We start from the raw sequence: 21615 nt of genomic DNA on the forward strand, positions 1-21615 counted from the left end.
ACTACACCTCCCAGCAGGCCATTCACTCCAGGGGAGAATTGTGGGAGAGACTATAAAAGGGATCTGCTGACCACGCTCTCTTGCTTCCTGGAATCCATGGTGTGTGCATCGGTCTGCTGCAGAGAGAGAGGACTGCGGCCTACTGCACGCCACCCAGCTGTCTGCAGACTGAGCCCAGGCGGGACAGATGACACTCACTACGTCGCGGACATCCCTGCATCATCGCTGATCATATTATCAGTCAGTGGGACTCACTTTTTTTTTTTTTTTTTTTTAAAGCCCGTAGCGTGTGAAACACACTCAAAAGACTTCACCCGGTGCATAAAAAAGTGCACACACACAAACGTGAGGAACACAAAAAGTGCACAGGGTGTGCGAACAAAGTGGTCTTCCCTCCGAAGAGGTAGGACCCGAACCTCGATCCCCCGGGGCGCAAGACTCCTGACAGGGATTTGAGGTACTCATGGTCTGTCTGGCCGAAACCAGACTGACCCCGTTCTTCAGGGGGACTGCCGAAACAGCCCCCACCGAGTACTAAGTGGGGCTCCCCCGAAGGGAGACCCCATGAGAGAGGGCGGACCAAGCCAAAAGGCCATATCCACCCCCTCCCAAGACTCAAGGTAGGGCCCGAGGACCCACACCCTACAAGTCGTGCAAAGTGAAAAAAGGTGATAGAAAAGTGACAAACCACAAAGAAAAGGCACACACAAACAAAAAGGTGGGGGAGGGGAAGTGGAGAGGTGAATTAGTGCCCTTGTGAAAATACAAAGGCAGGCCTTCCGGCCGGAATAAAAATTCCTCTGGTCGAAGCCAAAAGGCCTTGCCCAAGAGGCAGGTGCTTAAAAAAGTGTGCGTAGGTGCAGTGACCATGGTGCCGAAAAACTCAAGGCGAGCTGCCCCTCACCAGTGAGAATTAAGGCACCCCTGGGCTGCCACCCCAGGGGCACATACACTACGGGCTTTTTCTACCCCGGCCCAAAGGCCAGACCAAGCGTAGCCCTATCCTACCAGGAGGCATCAGAACTTTGGTCAGCTTAGGGAGAACCTGCCTTCGACTGGGGACAAGCCTTTTGCAAGGCCAGATTCAACCCAGGAGGAAAGGCTCCCCCACCGCCACCGCCGTTCCTTACCAATCACATCCAGGAGCAGTACTAACTGGCCGCAGATCCAGTTTTCTCGCTCCCTTCAAACTGGTAGGGGCGGACCCATATCAAATCAGAAGGCAACGGACCCATCCGGCTTTCTCTGACAGTGCCTACTTCCCGGTCCCCCAGTGACGTCTGGAGCGCCCCGGTTCATTTCAGCCCCTGCCGATACTAACCATCAGGGTCCATACCAACTGATAAGAACAGATACTACACTTGATCTTAGCCAAAAGGCCGAGAAGCGGGGACTCACTGAAACAGCAGACCACAGCCATCTCAGTGTCTCACAGCGTGGAGAGTTGACTTTGCTTGTTCTTCCCAGAGTTATAAGAGGGATGTCAGGATTGGTGAGAGAATGTTTGCTCAAAGTCCAGTTCTCAATCGCTACAGCATCTCGAACACTGTATACAGACACCTTACATTTGGATCAGTTAGTGGATCATTATTAAATCAGAACCAGCTATCTAGCATTGCTTGTCTCGCATTGTGCTACCCTTGGGAATTATTTGTTCTTTGAGCTCCAAATGCCGGTGAAGATAATAGCAAGGCCTTGCATTCTGAACATTGCTATTTTATTGCTTTTAAAGGGGACACGCTACTGGTATCTAGAGTACCTCATCTCTCATTAGGAAACAGGTATTTTAGGCCAGCCTGGAGTTTCCCTTTAGTAGGAGTATTTCACAAAGCAATTCATAGCTTTCTAAGAGATTCATTCACATACTGTCAGATACTGTGTATATTGGTGCTATTTGCTTGTTACTATAACCGATTATTTAACTCTTCTCTTAGTATTATTTCAACTGAGCCCTAGCTGTTTACCTTGGGCCTGTTTGATTAATACCTCTTTAAGCCTTCCTTTTGAGTAAAATAAATCTAAAGAGTTCAAACAGATTTGCATTGTGTCAGTGTGTCATTTAAAAGGTATACACAACATGTCTGAACCTGGAGTGTCAGGAGGGCTGGACAGTTCACAAGGTCAAAGCGGCACAGAAGAACATACAATTACAAGCAACCCCCAAGGGGTTAGTGCTACAAACATATTCCATACAAATGGCTTATCATCACAAAATGATACTTGGTTTAGCCTGCAGTCCCCTCCAAAAACCTCTGTCCCGGGTGAGACTATTACACGGTATTCTCTGAAATGGCAGTAATGGGAGGCGGGAGGGGGAGGAACCAAGGAACAGTGCTCAGGGGTGGGTAGTGGTTGAGAAAAGGGGGAGTTCCTGCACCTATTCTCTCTAAAAAAAAAAAAAAAAACCCTTGTTATGAGATTCTGCAGAGATTCAGGATGGTTTGGGGGCGGGATACTACAACCAGTGGTGGGATCCAGCCGGTTCACACCGGTTCCATAGAACCGGTTACTAAATTTCTGCAAGTTCGCAGAACCGCCTTATGAGTTTGACCATCTGTCCTCCTGATCCGCTGACCGCTCTGCTGCTCTCTGTCGGCGCTGTCTCTCTGCAGGGAGGCAGCCGGAGGCCAAACACTGCACTGGTTGCTAGGCTAGAGCTGCTTAGCGTCTAGCAACCAGTGACGTCACCCCTCCTACTCCAGGCTGCCGCCTCCCAGACAGTCCCCGACTCCCTGCCTATTTGGCTCTAGTAGTAAAGGGTGGACCCGGGGCACAGAGCAGTGCGCCCCGAGCCCACCCATCGTGTGACAATAGCGAATGAAAATTCGCTATTGTCACACGGATCCTCCTCCTCCTCGGCCAATGCCATTGGCCGAGGAGGAGGCGGGATGCGGGAGAGGACTTGAGGAGACGCGGGGACCGCCGCTACAACAGGTAAGTCAAGTGCACTGGTCTGGGGGGCTTGGCAAGTTGGCACGCTGTTCACTCTGCATTGAAGGGGGCACAATGATTTCTGCATTGAAGGGGGCACGCAGCACACTGGTCTCTGCAGACTGCATTGAAAGGGGGCACGAATATTATCTCTGCATTAAAGGGGGCACGAATGAGGATCTCTGCATTGAAAGGGGCACGATGATCTGTGCATTGAAAGGGGGGCACGCTGGTCACTGTGCATTGAAAGGGGGGCACGCTGGTCACTGTGCATTGAAAGGGGGGCACGCTGGTCACTGTGCATTGAAAGGGGACATGCTGGTCACTGTGCATTGAAAGGGGACACGCTGGTCACTGTGCATTGAAAGGGGGGCACGCTGGTCACTGTGCATTGAAAGGGGGGCACGCTGGTCACTGTGCATTGAAAGGGGGCACGCTGGTCAATGTGCATTGAAAGGGGGGCACGCTGGTCACTGTGCATTGAAAGGGGGGCACGCTGGTCACTGTGCATTGAAAGGGGGGCACGCTGGTCACTGTGCATTGAAAGGGGGGCACGCTGGTCACTGTGCATTGAAAGGGGGGCACGCTGGTCACTGTGCATTGAAAGGGGGGCACGCTGGTCACTGTGCATTGAAATATTAAACCATGCTTGAAAGTCGGAACTGGTTACTATAATTTTTGAATCCCACCACTGACTACAACATACAAGTGGACTACAAGATCCACATAAGGATTTTATTGATTGGTTGGTGGAACACAATACAGATCTTTTCCTATATCAATGCTGTTAGAAAAGAATAAAAAAAGTGACCATAATTCCTCGCTCGGCCCGTGTTTTTCAGTTACCTCCAGTTAAATATTACATTCACGTTATTTCTCTGTATGTTCCCTCCATTAACACCACGAAAAATAAATAAATAGGGGGATAGAGATAGTGAAGAAATGCCTTAAGCAAAAAACAAACAGCAGGAGGGTGCAGAGAAAGAATCAGGTGGACAAAAAGAATTTACTCTTATAAAATAAATCAATGTTCCGACTTTAAGAGTGTCCAGCGGTTCTGAATTTGAATGAGAAAATATTTAGGAAACAAAATGTTCTGCTCACAACCAGCCAATACAGATTAGAATTCCCCTACAGAGGAAACACTACATATCCAATCTGAGACTTACGCCTCCCCTGCAGAAGAAAGGTCCCAAGGTGGCTCATGACTGGGGTAACCTCATAATATATATCAGACCTGCCAAAAACCTGAACAGTTCTAACTTAACATATGAGGGGAAGAAAATGAAGCAGATAAGACCAACCGAAACACATACACTATATTACCAAAAGTATTGGGACGCCTGTCTTTATACACACACGAACTTTAATGGCATCCCAGTCTTAGTCCGTAGGATTCAATACTGAGTTGGCCCAACCTTTGCAGCTATAACAGCTTCAACTCTTCTGGGAAGGCTGTCCACAAGGTTTAGGAGTGTGTCTATGGGAATGTTTGACCATTCTTCCAGAAGCGCATTTGTGAGGTCAGGCACTGATGTTGAATGAGAAGGCCTGGCTTGAAGTCTCCGCTACAAACAATTCATCCCAAAGGTGTTCCATCGGGTTGAGGTCAGGACTCTTTGCAGGCCAGTCAAGTTCCTCCATCCCAAACTCACTCACCATGTGCTTATGGAACTTGCTTTGTGCACTGGTACGCAGTCATGTTGGAACAGGAAGGGGCCATCCCCAAACTGTTCCCACAAAGTTGGGAGCATGAAAATTGTCCAACATGTCTTGCTATGCTGACACCTTAAGAGTTCCCTTCACTGGAACTAACGGGCCAAGCCCAACCCCTGAAAAATAACCCCACACCTTAATCCCCCCCCCACTAAGCCCCTCCACAAAATGATTTGGACCAGTGCACAAAGCGAGGTCTTTAAAAATGTGCTCTCATGCCTAGTGTGGTAAGTTATTAATAGAAATGCAGAGGGATGGGCAGGAACACCAGGGATTTCACATAAAGGAAGCAATACAAAGAACAGGATACTCTCTCATACAAGTACATGGTACAGCAGACAAATCAGGAATATGAAATGGGGTAACAAACATTTTAATGACCAATAGGGAGGATCATGAGGTTGAAGTAGTCTAGGCTGGGGGAAGAGTCCTAGACCATGCTGTATTGCTCAACTGTAGGGTCGTTTATAGATAGGACACATGAAGTGCTGTGCTGTCTGGTAGAGGTGCCTTGATTGCAACATTTGAAAGGAGGTAAAACGATTTGGCTGTTTTAGCCAATTGCCTTAAAGTAGAATTCCAGGATTTAAAAACAAAACACTGTGCCAAAAGCTCAATAAGGGCAGAAAGGAGGTGGATGGGAGGTAGTGACAAACTCATGGTGTTCTACTTTAAGAGCCCATTCACACTAGTGCAACTTGTGAGGCGACTTGTGTGCCCTCAAGTCGCCCCAAGTCACTTGACATAACAAAAGCAATGTTAATCAATCAGTGCCGTCTTAATTGGCACTACTGAAGTCGCTCCGACTTCAGAAAAGGGTCCTGTACTACTTTGAGGCGACTTGTGATCCAACTTGTCCCATATTCTTCAATGGGACATCTTATTTGAAGCGACTTGTTATCAGACTTTCCAGGAAGAAGAAAGAGATTAGCCAGGCATTCCCCACATTGCAGCCATGCCTACAGTTCCTATATAGTTACACATCCCATGAGGCATTGTAAAACTCTGACATTCACAGACATGACTAGGCATGATGGGAATTGTAGTTCCTGAACAGCAGGAGGGCCGTAGTTTGAAGACCCCTGCTATATACCATTATCTCTGCCTGGTCTGTGTGAGTGGCACTGGTGGACACAGATAAGTGGCACTGGGGGGCAGTGGCACTGGTGGACACCGATTCGTGGCACTGATTCGTGGCACTGATACATGGCACTGGTGGACACTGAATCATGGTACTGATACGCGGCAATGATAAGTGGCACTGATAGGTGGCACTGATGGACACTGATTCGTGGCACTGATACGTGGCACTGGTGGACACTGATTCATGGTACTGATACGCGGCACTGATACGTGGCACTGATGGACACTGATTCATGGCACTGATACGTGGCACTGGTGGACACTGATTTGTGGCACTGATACGTGGCACTGGTGGACACTGATTTGTGGCACTGATACGTGCCACTGGTGGACACTGATATGTGGCACTGGTGGACACGGATACGTGGTACTGGTGGGCAATGAGGAAATGAGTAAAAAAAAACAGAAAAGGAGAATTAGGTCACAACACATCATATTCTGATTGGCCAAATACAAAGTCGTCTGTCATATAAGTCGCGCAAAATAATTCACAAGTCGCGCTGAAGTTGCGGTAACGTCGTGGTAAAGCCACGGTAACGTCGCGGTAAAGTCGCGGTAAAAAGTCGCTCCGACATGGGGCGACTTATGGTCACGGCAGTGTGAACCGGCTGTTTAAAACCACATTTTCTGTGTGGGAAGATAAGGTATAGCTAAAAGGCAAAACTATTTTATTTTTACTTTTGGATAGAATGGAGAGGGATTAGAACCCCTTGCCTTATATTGCTATCTGTGCCCTCATGAGGGAGATTCATCCTATTTGTCCTGTTTACAATTATCACCAAAAGTGAAATAAAATCCCACATTTTAGATTGTCACCAAACAGGAATAGAGGAGAAATCTTCCAACGGGGACACTAGTTCTGATGACAAGGGATCCCCTCCCTTTGGAGGGATTTCCTCTCGCTTCCTGTTTGGCTATGGGGCAGGAAGTGAAGGGAAATCTCCCCAATGAGACATAGATGGCAAAAAAAAAAAAACACAAACACAGGGGTTACAACTTTTCCTAACTCTATCCAAAATACAAAAAAAGTTCTGCCTTTAGTTCTACTTTAGAGCCCCTGGTAGGTTTACATTAAGATAGAAATGAGCCCCCCCCCCCCCCCCCAAAAAAAAAAAAAAAAAAAAGAAGTCCAAGATGCTTTTATCTGATCAAAAATAAACTGCCAGTGGTTATAACCCTTTCCTACATCTAAAATAATGTGATTGTAAAGCTTCATATTTAAAAAAAATAAAAATAAACCATGTTATAATGATATGCTCTGTGCAATAGTTTTGCACAGAGAGGCCTCAAATTTCCTTTTCTGGGGCTCTCCACTGCTCCTCTTCTTGCTGAGTCCCTATAGAAAGCCGCTGCCTATGGTGGCTCCCTGCCGAGCCACGCTTCCTGCATCCATAGACACAGACTGCATGGCTGGGCCCTGCCCCTTGTTCACAGAATTTGATTGACAGCAGCAGGAGCCAATGGTTTCCGCTGCTGCCTCTGTGAGAAGGGAGAAAGAATGGGCACAGAGCTGGATCGAGTGAGGGGGCAATAAAAATACAGGGACATATTTTCCCCTAATGCAGGGAATGCAGTATGGTAAAAATGTCCAGCCTTTACAACCACTTTAAGGTGGCCATAGGTGGACTGAAATCTACTGATCAGCTTCTGTTCAACCGCTGAAGCACTGATCTGTGTATCCTGACAGCAGGGTGGGGGGTCCGCTGTCAGAATACTATAGCACAGCAGGGAAGATTCCCCCATCCACCTAAAATGTGTGGATGGGGGAATTAGTTCCATTTTTTTCATGCAGCCCACTGGCTGAACTAAGAGAAAAGAAAAACACCTTGTATGACCAGTTTTTAAAGTGTATATAAAGCCAAAACTTTTTGTCCAACTTTAAAGCGGATGTAAACTCTGTAAGAAAAAAAAAAAAAAAAAAAAGTTTCCTCCTGCAAGGCAATATCATAATGTGCTAGTATGCATACTAGTGCACTATGCAAGACTTGCCTCAAAATGAAGCCCTCCAGTGGCGCGCTGTCACCGATGCAGAGGCTTCCATCTTCACCCGGTATTCCTTCCGGGTTCAGGGACTCCGGGTGTCTGATTTACCGAGCCGCCATAATGTCACTACCGCATGCGGGAATCTCGGTCGAGGCACTTCGCTCTGAAGGAATGGCGCAGGTATGCTGTTCCTTCAGAGCGCATGCCCCGTAACGTCACCGGACGCTCAAAAATAATATCTCTTAAAGTGATCGTAAAGTCTTTTTTCTTTTAAATAACAACATGTTATACTTACCACCTCTGTGCAGTGGATTTGCACAGGGCAGCCCAGATCCTCCTCTTCTCGGGTCCCTCTTCGCTGCTCCTGGCCCCTCCCCCTGTTGAGTGCCCCCCACAGCAAGCTATGGGGGCACCCGAGCCGAGCTGCAACTTCGTGTGTCCATTCATTGGCTGACTTTGATTGACAGCAGCGGGAGCCAATGGCGCCGCTGCTGTGTCTCAGTCAATCAGGAGGGCCAGTCCTGGATGGCTGAGGGACTGGTGGACATCGCTGGATAGAGAGGGGGCTCAGGTATTAGGGGGGCTGCTGCACACAGAAGGCTTTTTATCTTAATGCAGAAAATGCATTAAGAAAAAAACCTTAAGACTTTACAACCACTTTAACCACTTAAGCCCCGGAAGATTTTACCCCCTTCCTGACCAGGGCCTATTTTGCGATTCAGCACTGCGCGAATTTAACGGACAATTGCGTGGTCGTGCGACGCTGTACCTAAACTAATTTGACGTCCTTTTTTCCCCACAGAGCTTTCTTTTGGTGGTATTTGATCACCTGTGCGATTTTTTGATCATGCGCTATAAACAAAAAAAGAGCAACAATTTTGCAAAAATAACAATATTTTTCACATTTTTTATATGAAATCCCCCCCCCCCCAAAAAAATGTAAAAATCTAAAATCGCATTGATTGGTTTGCGCAAAAGTTATTGCGTTTACCAAGTAAGGGAAAGATTTTTGTAATTTTTATTTTTTCAACGAGTAATGGCGGCGATCTGCGATTTGTTTTGCGGGACTGACATTGCGGTGGACAGATCGGACCTTCGACTGACATTTTTGACACTTTTGGGGGTACCAGTGACATTACTGCAGTAATCAGTGCTATACATATGCACTGTTACTGTAAAAATGACACTTGCAGGGAAGGGGTTAACTTTATTTGAGAAGGAGGGGTTAAGTGTGTCCCTAGGGGCATGATTCTTACTGTGATTGGATGTGGCTGTGTGTGTGTAACAGCAGAGATCAATGGTCCTACATAGCAGGACCGTATGATCTCTGCTGTTACACAGGGGAGAAAGACAGGCGGCTTTGTTTACATTAGCCGCCTGCCTTTCTCCCGGTGTAACCGACGATCCCGGTGTAACCGACGGTCACTCGCGGGGGGGGGGGGGGGTCTGTGAGCGAGCAGGAGCGCGCCTCCAGCGGCGCGCGCTCGCTCCCTAGAACCTCACAGGCTAGCGACGTAGATCTACATCACTTTGCCTGTGAGGGGCTGACTGCCGACGTAAATAGTCGTTAGGCAGTCGGCAAGTGGTTAAACAGTACAAATTTAGGAGACATTAATTTTACCTAGAGGTAAGCTTTATTATAAGCTTACCTGTAGGTAAAAATAACATTTCAGGGTTCACTTTTAATAGCACCTGTAACGGAACTCTTTTTGGGTGGCTTGACCAATTTACCCTTGCCAGACACACCTAGTAGCTTGGGCAGTAAAGTTCTGTCTTGAAGCTTTGTTGTACCTCCATAATTTCACCCAAAAATGCTCACATCCCAAATGCTCAGTCACCCCAACTTACCAGCTGCATCTAGGAACTGGGCATGGAGGGAGAAGGTCAGAAGAGGCTCATATAGGGAGCGCAGAAAATCTTTTAGAACACTACAGATGGTATGGATGTCTTCCTTCGAGAGTTGCTGTGACTTGACTTTACCATACAGAAGCTTCTGTTTCATCTCTTTCACCTGCCGATCACAGCCCGAGATGCGGTATAGACCTCGCTGGGGACAAAACAAGGCAAGAGAAGTTATTTCCTTCTTCCCCACAATATGCCATCTCATTGTTCCAGCAGGGAGAGCCTATATCCTCTTGCTGGATTCTCTGTATTGTAAAAAACAAAAAATAAATTAAAAAATTCCCTTTGTGGTGGTCAAAGAGAACAGGAAGAGATGAGAACCCAATTAAAGGGAAGCATGGGCAAAGCAGCGGGTTCAGACCAAGGCACTGTCACTTTGTCTATTTAGGGTAAAGCGATAGACACTTAAAAGAATAACCCCCCCCCACCTACCTTTCCTGTGCTCCCCCCAACAAAAAATTTGGGAGTCCTAACTATGTGTTAACTTAATGTGAGATGGTGTAAAATGAGGTAATTATTTTGTTCCTTGATTTATGCAATAGTGTTTTACCCTGGCGATTCCCCAGGCCCAAGCACTGTACCCTGGGGGAAAATAATATGCTGTCCTATACCTACAAGCAAGAATTTGACTCCAACTGAGAGGTGAGGGAGCTCAGTGAAGGCAAGTATTAGCGGGTGGCAGATTATTTTCGGGAAAAGTGACAGTCAAAAAATGATCATTCCCCACCTCCTACCATTTGTACACAATGTCTCTACTGACCTTTGATTTGATCTCCTGGTGCTCAGTTATCCCATTGGACAGAAAAGTTAATTACCCTGTATTTCAAGGTAAAAGGGAGATTGTGATACTTTCCCCTTCCTCCCACATGACTGCATTGGGTCCTTGGGTGGCCAATCATCATGCCTGAGTGCTGTCACATGGGGAGTTCTTAAACCTGTGTAAGCTCTGACTTGGAGCTTACACAGGGCTTTAATGTTCTATCCTTCTGTAAAAAGCCAAACCATGAAGCCGTGTCCTGCTGTAATCCAGAATAACCAAGATATGTGCTTATAGCAGTATAGGATTTTTTACATAGTTACATCGTTTGTGAGGTTGAAAAAAGACATCAGTCCATTCAGTTCAACCTATGATGTGTGTGTGTGTGTTTGCTGTTAACTGTACATTGTATACCCCTGTATGTTGTGGTCTTTAGGGTGCCCATCTAATAGTCTTTTGAAACTATCGACCCTCCCCGCTGACACCACTGCCTGTGGAAGAGAATTCCACATCATTACTGCTCTGACAGTGAAGAACCCATACGTAGTTTAAGGTTAAACTGTTTTCCCTCTAGTTTTAGTGAGTGGCCACGTGTCTTATTGTATTCCCTTTCTCTAAAAAGTTTGTTCCCTATGCTATGGTCACCATTACAGTATTTGTACATTGATATCATATCCCCCTCAATCGTCTCTTCTCCAGAGAGAATAGGTTCAGTGCTTGTAGTCTTTCCTCATAGCTGATGTCCTCAATTCCCCTAATTGTTTTTGTTGCTCTTCTCTGGACTCTGTCCAGTTCCAGCACATCCTTCCTGAGGACCGGTGCACAGAATTCATGATGACTAAAATCTGGTAGATGATTTAAAAGGCTAATTCCATCTTTTACATCATGCTACACCCATAATTACAGTGTAGCATGTAACTAGGTGTCAAGTGGACCTCTCCACCCCAAGAATTCCCCCCCATGAAAGCATGCAGCAATTCTTCTCCCTTGCAGCAGCTGTCACTTTTGAATTTTGTGCAGTTTGCAGGGCTCTGTCCGCACAGCCATGCCATTCATTCACAGAGATCTGTGAAAGGATGAGCTACAATCCCTGTGTGCCACCACGGCAGAATAATTCTCAATGGAATACAAGTATGGTGATCGCCACGCTTGTAATCCACTGATACTTCCTCCAGCTCTCCAACTGAAAGCGCATACCTAGGTACGGACAGAGAACCGGAGAAGGGTTTGCAGGAGCCCGGCATTGGACCCGCACTACACAGATTGTGAGTGCAAGGACTGTCTTAGCCTTTACATAAACTTACTGAGCTCTCAATTTAAAAGGCAGTGCTGTACTGATAAAAATATTGGGCTTGCCATTGCAGACAGTCTCCCAAGAATGCTAGTTACTTGACTTGGCTTCAACAACTTCTGAGACCTAGTGAAATCTGAGCTTTAATATACATACTGACTCTTGCAAATTACTACTTGTAGCTATACTGTGACCTATATAAATGAATGTATACAGGGTCGGTGCTTCCACTAGGCAAACTAGGCAGCCGCCTAGGGCCCATTGCCACCTAGGGGCGCAGCCAGGAGTCGGCAATCTCTCCATCATAAATAATTATTGTGAGCTGAGGGGAGAGGTGGCGGTAGGGGAGGAAGAAGGGACAGAGAAAGATGCCAGGTGTCTTGGGCAGTGGCGGAACTATCAGGCCCTGGCTTTCCACTACTGTTGGAGGGGCCCCAAGAGGCAGGAATGGAGCCCACCAGAGTGCTGCCTGCATGATGATCCTCTTCAGCTGGAGTTGAACGGCCTTAACCCAAGGCAGGAAGTGACTCTCTGCACTGAGCTGGTCCCTGGGTGTTACATGGAGCATCCCTGGTATGAAAGGGAAACGGTGTCACCAGGTGTGCCATGGGGAATCAGAGTCACCAGGTGTGACATGGAGGATGGGGGTCACCGGGTGTGCCATGAGGAATTGGGGTCCCTGGGTGTGCCATGGGGGATTGGGGTCCCCAAGTGTGACACGGAGGAACATTGGGGTCCCCAGGTGTGACATGGAGGAACATCAGGGTCCCCAACTGTGACATGGAAAACATCAGGGTCTGACATAGAGGAACATTGGGGTCACTGAGTATGACAGCATGACATGGAGGAACACGGGGGTCCCTGGGTGTGACATGGAGGAACATCAGGGTCAGTGGGTATGACAGCATGACATGGATGAATATTGGGGTCCAAGGGTGTGACATGGAAAAACATCAAAGTCCCTGGGTGTGACACGGAGGGACATTAGGGTCCCCAGGTGTGACATGGAGGAACATGGGGGGTCACTGGATATGAAAGCATAACATGGAGGAACCATCAGATCAGGGTCACTGGGTATGACAGAGGAGTTTTTAACCCCTTCCCTTTTTTTTTTTGGGGGGGGGGGTGCAAGTAGCTGGTCTTGCCTAGGGCGTAAAATAGTCTAGCACCGGCCCTGAATGTATAGGCTTCCTTTAAAGGACCTAAATCCCAATTGAAATTTGTTTCTTTCAGACGAAAGGTGTAAAAAGAAAAAAACTTCCAATACACGAGCAGATCTTCTTACCTCACTCAGCCCCCTTTTCTCAATCTCATTCACACAATGGACCACCAAGTTGGGCACCATGGGAGGCATGGCGGGAGCAAAGTCAGCCAGTAATCCCTGTTCATGGACAGATTACAGTTAGAAGGAGCCATAAACATGTTACAGTTACATGGTGCAAGCATTCTAGAAAAACAGTAGCAGAGAACCGGATGCAGGGGACTAGTGCTAGTTCTTACTTGGCTACATGCTTAAAGGGAAATTATTCTGCATTTTGAAAGTAAATTTGATGTGTTTTTTTCCCCTTTCTCCTACTATGCTCTTTTCATACAGAAGTTTTTATATACTCACCCTAGTGACCCTCTATAGCCGTGATGGCGAACCTTGGCACCCCAGATGTTTTGGAACGGCATTTCCCATGATGCTCATGCTCTCTGCAATGTAGTTGAGCATCATGGGAAATGTAGTTCTAAAACATCCTGGGTGCCAAGGTTCGCCATCACTGCTCTATACACTATATGGTTAAGGGTTTGTGGACACCTGACAATCACACCTATGTGAGCTTGTTCGGCATCGCTTTCCATTAGTATAAGGTTGCTTAACTTTGTGTTTAAAACAGTCCCCACTCTGAGAAGGCTTTCCACAAGAATTGGGGGGAATTTGTGGCCATTCAACCAAATGAGCATTTGTGAGGTCAGGTACTGATGTTGGATGAGATCTGGCTAGGAATCAGGATTCCAATTAATCTCAAAAGGTGTTTAGTAGGGTTGAGGTCAGGGCTCTGTGTAGGCCACCCAAGTTCCTCCAAACCAAATTCCTCAAATCATGTCTCTATGGAGATTTTGGCTAAGAAGACCTGGCTCATTTCAATTCATCCCAAAGTTGTAGGGTTGAGGTCAGGACTCTGTATAGGACAACCAAGTTCCTCCATACCAAATAAACCATGTCTTTACAGAGCGGACTTAGTACACAGGGGCACAGTCATACTGGAACCGAAAAAGCGCCTTCCCCAAGCTGTTACCACAAGGTTGAAAGAGCAAAATTGTCTAAAATGCCTTTGCATGGTTAAGCATTAACTGTACCTTTCAATGAAAACATCTGAACTTAGCGATTTGAAGGTGTGTCAACATTATTTAAGGACATAGAGTGTATACCAAATGCAGTTCGCATCCTTGCTAGTAGACATGTGCAATTTGGTTCAATCCGAATCATAATTTAGGTGAAATTTTCGCTATTCAGAGATTGCGATATATCTGAATTTCCAAATCACAATACTAACAAATTTCAACTAATCCAAAACTAATTATAAGACAACAAATTATCTAAGTTTGAAAAAAATTTTAATTGCAATACAGTAAGGTAAAAAAGTTAAATAAGATCAGAATAGAAAAATAGAATAGAAAAAAAATAGAGTAGATTAGAATAGAGTCAAACAAAACAAATATAGCCGTCTTCCGAATTTCAAATAGATTTGAAAATAACAAATGTATGAAACAAATCTGAATATACAAAATAAATTCTAAACACAAATCATTCTAACATTACCGAATAAGATGTAATGAAATCATTAACTTCGAACGAATCTGAAATTAAATTTTTTTTCATCGTGCACATCTCTATTTGCAAACAGATAGAAGAAGGAAGAATTAAGCAGGAGAACTCGTTCAAAGTCAAAATCAGGGCAAATCTGGCCAAAGATGGCTTGATAGTTATACCAAATTCTCTCAACCTCAAAAAGGTTTTAAAAGGAACAGTGCAGTTAACATTAAGGAGGCATAAAGATCACCAATAGTTGTAGAAGGCTCTTGTTGTCACATAGGTAGACTTTATAGCCATTTGGAAAGCTTCTCTGCCAGTGGGCCCAATACTTTCATCTTCCATGGAGCAACAAAAAGAATCAAATTTACAGCATCAGTGGTGCCATTATCATTGGGCAAGGATTCTGGTTCTCGAGAAGATATTGACCACCGCGAAGCCATTAGTAGTCCATTGCAAACAGTTTTCAGCTTTGAGATGCAGTATATAAAAAGCACCTGAGGGCTTTAACCACTTGCCGACCGCCGCAAGTACATATACTGCGGCGGTCAGCCCCGGCCAGGCAAAGTGACGTATATATACGTCACTAGCCTGTCACCGGCTTGTGAGCCAATAGCGGGCGAACGCGCGCCCGCCCCGGCTCGTTCACTAAGGAGTCAGTGCATGTGACCGGCGGACGCGATGTCCGCCGGTCATTCGGCGATCGTCGGTAGAGGGAGAAAGGCAGGCGGCTAATGTAAACAAGCCGCCTGTCATTCTCCCCTTTGTAAAAATGGAGATCAGACGGTTCTACTATGTAGGACCCTTGATCACTGTTCCTACACTAGTAGCCATGTCCCATCACAGTTAGAAACACGCCCCTAGGACACACTTAACCCCTCCCTCTCCAATACAGTTAACCCCTTCCCTGCCAGTGTCATTTTTACAGTAACAGTGCATATGTATAGCACTGATTACTGCAGTAATGTCACTGGTAACCCCAAAAGTGTCAAAAATGTCAGTCAAGGGTCCAATCTGTCCGCCGCAATGCCGCAAAAAAAAAAAAAAAAAAACGCAGATCGCCGCCATTACTCGTTAAAAAAAAAAAAACACCAAAAATAACAAAAATCTTTCCCTTTGTTAGTAAACACGATAACTTTTGCGCAAAGCAATCAAAATACGCTTTATGCGATTTTTTTTTACCAAACATATGTAGCATAAAACAAATTGGCCGAAAATGTAAAAAAATTTAAAAAATATTGTTATTTTTGCAAAATTGACGCTCTTTTTTTGTTTATAGCGCATGATCAAAAAAAAAAAAAAAAAACACAGATGATCAAATACCACCAAAAGAAAGCTCTGTTTGTGGGAAAAAAAGGACATCAAATTCGTTTGGGTACAGCGTCACACGACCGTGCAATGCCGAATCGCAAAATAGGCCCTGGTCAGGAAGGGGGTAAATCTTCCGGGGCTTAAGTGGTTAACCTGATTAGCTAAAGCTAGTTTTTATTACCTAAATGACAGAATACAATGTAGAAGACAAAAAAAAACAGAAAAAGGGAGTAGAATGGGGGATAGGAACGTGAATTAAAGAGGAAGGTTCTACAATTTTGTGCAGCACTTAATCATAATTCTACGAGGCTATGGGGCAAGGAGGAGAACTGTATGGTTACCTGCCCCTTTTTCAGGCCTGTGTTCTGAACAGGCAGTAAGGCCGGAGGACACTGCTTGGGGCAATAGTCTCTGCATTCAGGATGTATCAGAATCCGACAGTTCCGGCATTTCAAGGACATCTTCCCAAATCTGGTCTTGTGTCCGCAGACAGTGCACTGTTCAGCACGGATCATCTATGACAGGGTACGGCATATTGGAATCAGTGTCAGTATTACAGATAAGGAAAACTAAATAACAGCAACCGCATGGCAGGGATCAGTGACAGATACATTACTAAGGATTTATATAGCTCTATTACCTCCTTCAAACAGAACTTTTACAAACAAGGTTAAATAATACACATGCTTAAAAAGATTTACAACAAAAAACATTTAGTTGTACAGCAAAATATAAAAGCAAAAACCAAGATTTATCAGCAGTCAGAGTCCTGTCCAAAGAGTTTATAATCTACGTTTTTCCTTTCTCAACCTTTTTACCCCAGAGGAACCCTTAAAATAATTCTAAGGTCTTGGGGAACCCCAGTTAAAACCAATTAATTTGGGTGTCAGTGGGAAAAATGTTCCTCACATTAGTGACCAATGGGAAGAATGCTAAAAAGATGATCAGTGTCAGACAGTTGGCTCTGCCAAATGGTTTGGCCCAAGAACTATGCAGGCACCATCAAATAGGAGGTAAAATCAGGGGCAGCTTAACCACTTGCCGACTGCCGCATGACTATTTACGTCGGCAGTCAGCCCCTCACAGGCAGAGTAACGTAGAGGTACGTCGCTAGCCTGTGAGGGTTTCGGGAGCGAGCGCGCGCCGCCGGAGGCGCGCTCCCGCACGGTTACGGACCCCCCCACACGTGTGCCCGGCGGAACCCGATGTCCGCTGGGCACTCGTGATCGTCCGTGACAGCGGGAGAAAGGCAGGCGGCTAGGGTAAACAAAGCTGCCTGTCAGTTCTCCCTGTGTAAGAATGATGATCAAACGGTTCTACTATGTAGGACCGTTGATCACTGTTCTTACATATCAAGCCACAGCCAATCACAGTTAGAAGCACACCTCTAGGACACACTTAACCCCTCCCTCTCCAATACAGTTAACTCCTTCACTGCCAGTGTCATTTTTACAGTAACAGTGCATATGTATAGCACGGATTACTGTAGTAATGTCACTGGTACCCCCAAAAGTGTCAAAAATGTCAGTCAAGGGTCTGATCTGTCCGCCCCAATTTTGCAGTCCCGCAAAAAAAAACAACGCAGATCGCCGCCCTTATGCGCTAAAAAAAAAAAACAACAAAAATGACAAAAATCTTTCCCTTTGTTAGTAAACGCAATAACTTTTGCGCAAACCAATCAAAATACACTTATTGCGATTTTTTTTACCAAACATATGGTAAAAAAAAAAAATTGGCCTACAATGTTAAAAAATTTTGATTTTTACATTTTTTTGGGGGGAATTTCATATAAAAAAATGTGAAAAATATTTTTTTTTGCAAAATTGACGCTCTTTTTTTGTTTATAGCGCGTGATCAAAAAAAAATAAAAAAATCGCACAGGTGATCAAATACCACCAAAAGAAAGCTCTGTTTGTGGGAAAAAAAGGACGCCAAATTCGTTTAGGTACAGCGTCGCACGACCGCGCAATTGTCCGTTAAAGTCACGCAGTGCCGAATCGCAAAATAGGCCCTGGTCAGTAAGGGGGTAAAATCTTCCGGGGCCTTAAGTGGTTAAGGAAACCCTACTAACTTCTTGAGGAACCTTGGTTGAAAATGTGCAGGGGTCTCCAAACTATGGCCCTCCAGTTGTTCAGGAACTACAATTCCCATCATGTCTGAATGTCAGAGTTTTACAATGCCTAATGAGACATGTGGTTCCCCAACAGATGGAGGGCCATAGTTTGGAGATCCCAGATAGAGGATTCAGGAAGAGAAATAGGAGGTACAGAAGAGAATATTTATTTTAAGCATGGATACATTCTTTCCACCAAGTATATGCTGTACGTACTTTGCCATATAGTAGTAGTGCTGAATCAATAAGCTATATGCAATGTAGCAATCCATGACAGGTCAGATAATGGAGGAGGATAATGGAGGAGTCTAGAACTCTGGAACAGTAGTGGAAGAAGCAGCCTTGCTGGATCAGGAAATCTTACATAGGCTGGCAGTACGTAGAGGAGGAAGCAGTGCTGGATCACGAATCTGTGTATAAGGTGACAGCATGGGGCAGATTTGCTAAAACTGGAGCACACAGAATCTGTTGGAGCTGTGCATAGTAACCAATCAGCTTAAAGGTTTTGTCATGAAAAAAAACAATTTTTTTTCTAGCACACTCAGCGCCGGTTCACACTACCGCGACGCTACTTCGGGTGGCGACCTCCGAGGTCGCGGTGCGAGCAGCGCGCCGCGACCTCGGAGCGGCCGCCACGGACTTCATAACATTGAAGTCTATGGCGGTCGCCTCCTGGTCGCCGCAAAGAAGCTCCGGACCCTTTTTCTAGGTCGGAGCGACTTGTGTCGCTCCTATTAGAACGGGTCCGTAGCTTCCCTATGGGAGACGACCTGCGGAGACCTGTGAGGCGACCAGGTCGCCTCACAGGTCGCCCTAGTGTGAACCGGCACTCAGAATACTTGGGACTATAAAAATGTAAATGAAAGAGCTTGTGGAACGTAAACAAAAACCAAGTCCATCAAAAAACAGGTCACGTCGAAAAGTTGATCAAACCACAAATCCTTAGCTCAGGCACTGGAATCAAGAGTAATGAAACATCTCTTGCTGCCTTTGGTGCTGCTCCTTACAAGATGGAATCTACAAATAGCATACAAACAAGAAGAGCTCATCCTAGCAAGCCCATCAGGCTTGACAAAGGAGGAAGTCCTTTGAAACGCGTAGCCATGCCCACTGCTCCGCCCGCATGTGACGTCATCCAAGAGATCCCCTCCAACAGACTGTGCCTGCGTACAGAGCTCTGGTCTGTCGTCCGGCAGCAGCTATTCCTCCATCTGAGAGCACTTCTATCTAGGACTACGAGTGTGAATACAGAGGTGTGCCCATGCTGGGAGAGTTGAGTACATGCTTTTTCTAATTTAAATTTTGTGAGTTGGCAATTTACATTTGATTTTAACATTAAAGTGGCTGTACACCTCAGGCATGAAATATGAAAAAAAGCATATACCTCTATAGTGTGTACTGGTCTCAATCCAGAGCACAAAGTGTCATTTCCCTCTGCTGCCTAATTCCTCTGCTATCAGCACGAGTCACTTCTGACAAGTTTTCCTGATACCAAGAGAATGGTGACAGGAGAGGGACCTCCAGCCAATTGACAGCCTCAGTTCTGTTCCTGTGGGCTGTGTGGAGGGGTGTGTGTAACTTCAGCTCCCCACTAGTGATTGACCGATATTTTTTTACTGCCGATACCGATATTTTGGTCATCACATGTCGGTATCTACCGATGTTGGCCGATATTTTTGTACATTTAAAAAATTATTATTATTATTTTTTTTTTTTTTCTTGATAGGTACTCTTGTGGAGGGATCTGGGGGTCTAAAAGGCCCCAACGCTCTCCTCTGCACTTAAAAGCATGCAAAAGCCAAGTTTGGCTGTTTTGAATGCTGTCATTTTTTTTTAATCTGGCGCCAGTACCCGGAAGTGATGTCATGACATCACTTCCGGGTTTTTACATGGAGACCTGATCAGAGCCGATCGCGGCTTTGATCGGGTCTTCGGCGGCCTTGCAGGCTGGTTGTTCAGGTCTCCTGGTGGAATGGGAGACCCGGGCGAGCCGCGGAAGGGGGCCCTCTCCTCCCGCTCCTTGTAAGGACAGCCGACCAGCTTCTCAGCCGCATCGGTTGTCATTACAAGAAAGCCGACCGTCGGCTATGGACGCCGGTACCGGGGTGAGGAATCTAGCTGCAGGCATAACTCCGGTAAAAGCACTTTCCCGAAATATCGGCAATATCGGTAACCTCCGGGGCCGATTCCGATAGATCGGGGAAAGTGCATACCGGCCCTCGATATATTGGCTATCGATAATTGGTCAATCGCCACTCCCCACCCTCTTTTTTCTGAACTCTCAGACAAGCTTTATAAATTATGGACTTTTGAACAGATGATGTAGAGGAGAGAGAGCTCCAGATAAGACAGGTAAAGCTTATGTAGGAGAATTTTTTCTCATCTCAGTGTATCACCTGAGGCCAATCATTTCACTGGGTATATGAAAGGGTTTACATGCACTTTAAGTGCCAGTTCACACTATTGCGATGCAGGAACACTGCGAATATACTGCGTGTTCCTGCATCACATCCGCAGCACAGGCAGTTCCCACTGCCATATGCGATACGCTGGGAGTGTCAATTCAAAGTTAACGACACCCCCAGATCAGATCGCATATTACAGTGCGCTCTGACAGTTCGCACAGAAATCGGATCGCACTGGTGTGAACCACCATGCGATCCGATTCTGCTGCGGACCAAAAAAAGGGTCCTGTGTGTGTTCACTGCAATTGCAATGTATGGCTGAATTTGCACCAGATTAGCAAACTGTATGGCTGAATTCGCACCGGCACAGACATTGCAAGTGGTTTTAGAAGCAGTGCGCTCTGAATCATATGCGATGTCTGTGATCGCATTAGTGTGAACCGGCACTAAAGCCTTTAAAAATGGATTTTTGTAAAATCTTACCGTAAAATCCTTTTCTCTTAGCTCATTGACAGACGTAGTCCTCGGTGATACAGCACCTTCGGGTTATGTTGCCTCCACAGGAGCAGGACTAGACAGGAAATAAAAATGCTCTGGCCACACCCCAGGGGCAGTCCCCGAGGGTATATCCTCTCTCTCTCCGCCACAGCAAATCAGTTATGTCACAAAAGCAGTGCTTAGAGAATTTAACCCAACCCAACTCAAAAACAGAGGGGCGGGGACTACGTCTGTCAATGAGCTAAGAGAAAAGGATTTTACGGTAAGATTTTACAAAAATCCATTTTTCTCTATCGCTCATTGACAGACGTAGTCCTCGGTGATACAGCACCTTCGGGACGTCCCAGAGCAGTATCACAAATGAGGGGTGGGAGAATGGAAATCAAATCCCAATCTAGAAGGCCCAACCGGTGCCAACTAGAAGTTTACAATGCTCATCCTTAATGATGAGACTCAACAAAAAGAAATTTTTCAAACAGAAAAAAACCCTCGAGGTAGACCACCGGTCTCCTCAAATTGCGGCCTGCAAAACCTTGCGGCCAAATGAGGCATCCGCCGATGCCATCACATCAATTTTATAAAATTTTGTAAAGGTATGTACCGACGACCAGGTGGTCGCCTTACATACCTGGACCACTGACGCCTGATGGCGAAAGGCCCAGGAAGTACTGAGCGCTCGAGTGGAGTGCGCCCTAACAGGGAACGGAGGACTCTGACCCTTAATAGAATAAGCCTGTACCACCGTCTGTCTAATCCATTTGGCAATGG

At 45.9% G+C, this 21615-nt stretch overlaps 1 protein-coding gene across 1 annotated transcript in view; it reads right to left on the reverse strand.

The window, feature by feature from the left end:
• The window catches only part of LOC309558747 (rac GTPase-activating protein 1-like), a gene marked incomplete at both ends in the record, with an annotated part of 142255 nt that overhangs the window by 27137 nt on the left and 93503 nt on the right, over window positions 1-21615 (reverse strand). The window contains 3 exons of the mRNA XM_082261794.1: window positions 9622-9820; window positions 13009-13104; window positions 16173-16346. Of these exons, the coding sequence (XP_082117920.1) occupies window positions 9622-9820; window positions 13009-13104; window positions 16173-16346 (469 nt within the window). The remainder of the gene's footprint in view (window positions 1-9621; window positions 9821-13008; window positions 13105-16172; window positions 16347-21615) is intronic.

The sequence above is a fragment of the Pelophylax lessonae genome (genome assembly GCF_965119305.1).
Source record: "Pelophylax lessonae genome assembly, chromosome: 6".
Taxonomy (NCBI): Eukaryota; Metazoa; Chordata; class Amphibia; order Anura; family Ranidae; genus Pelophylax; species Pelophylax lessonae.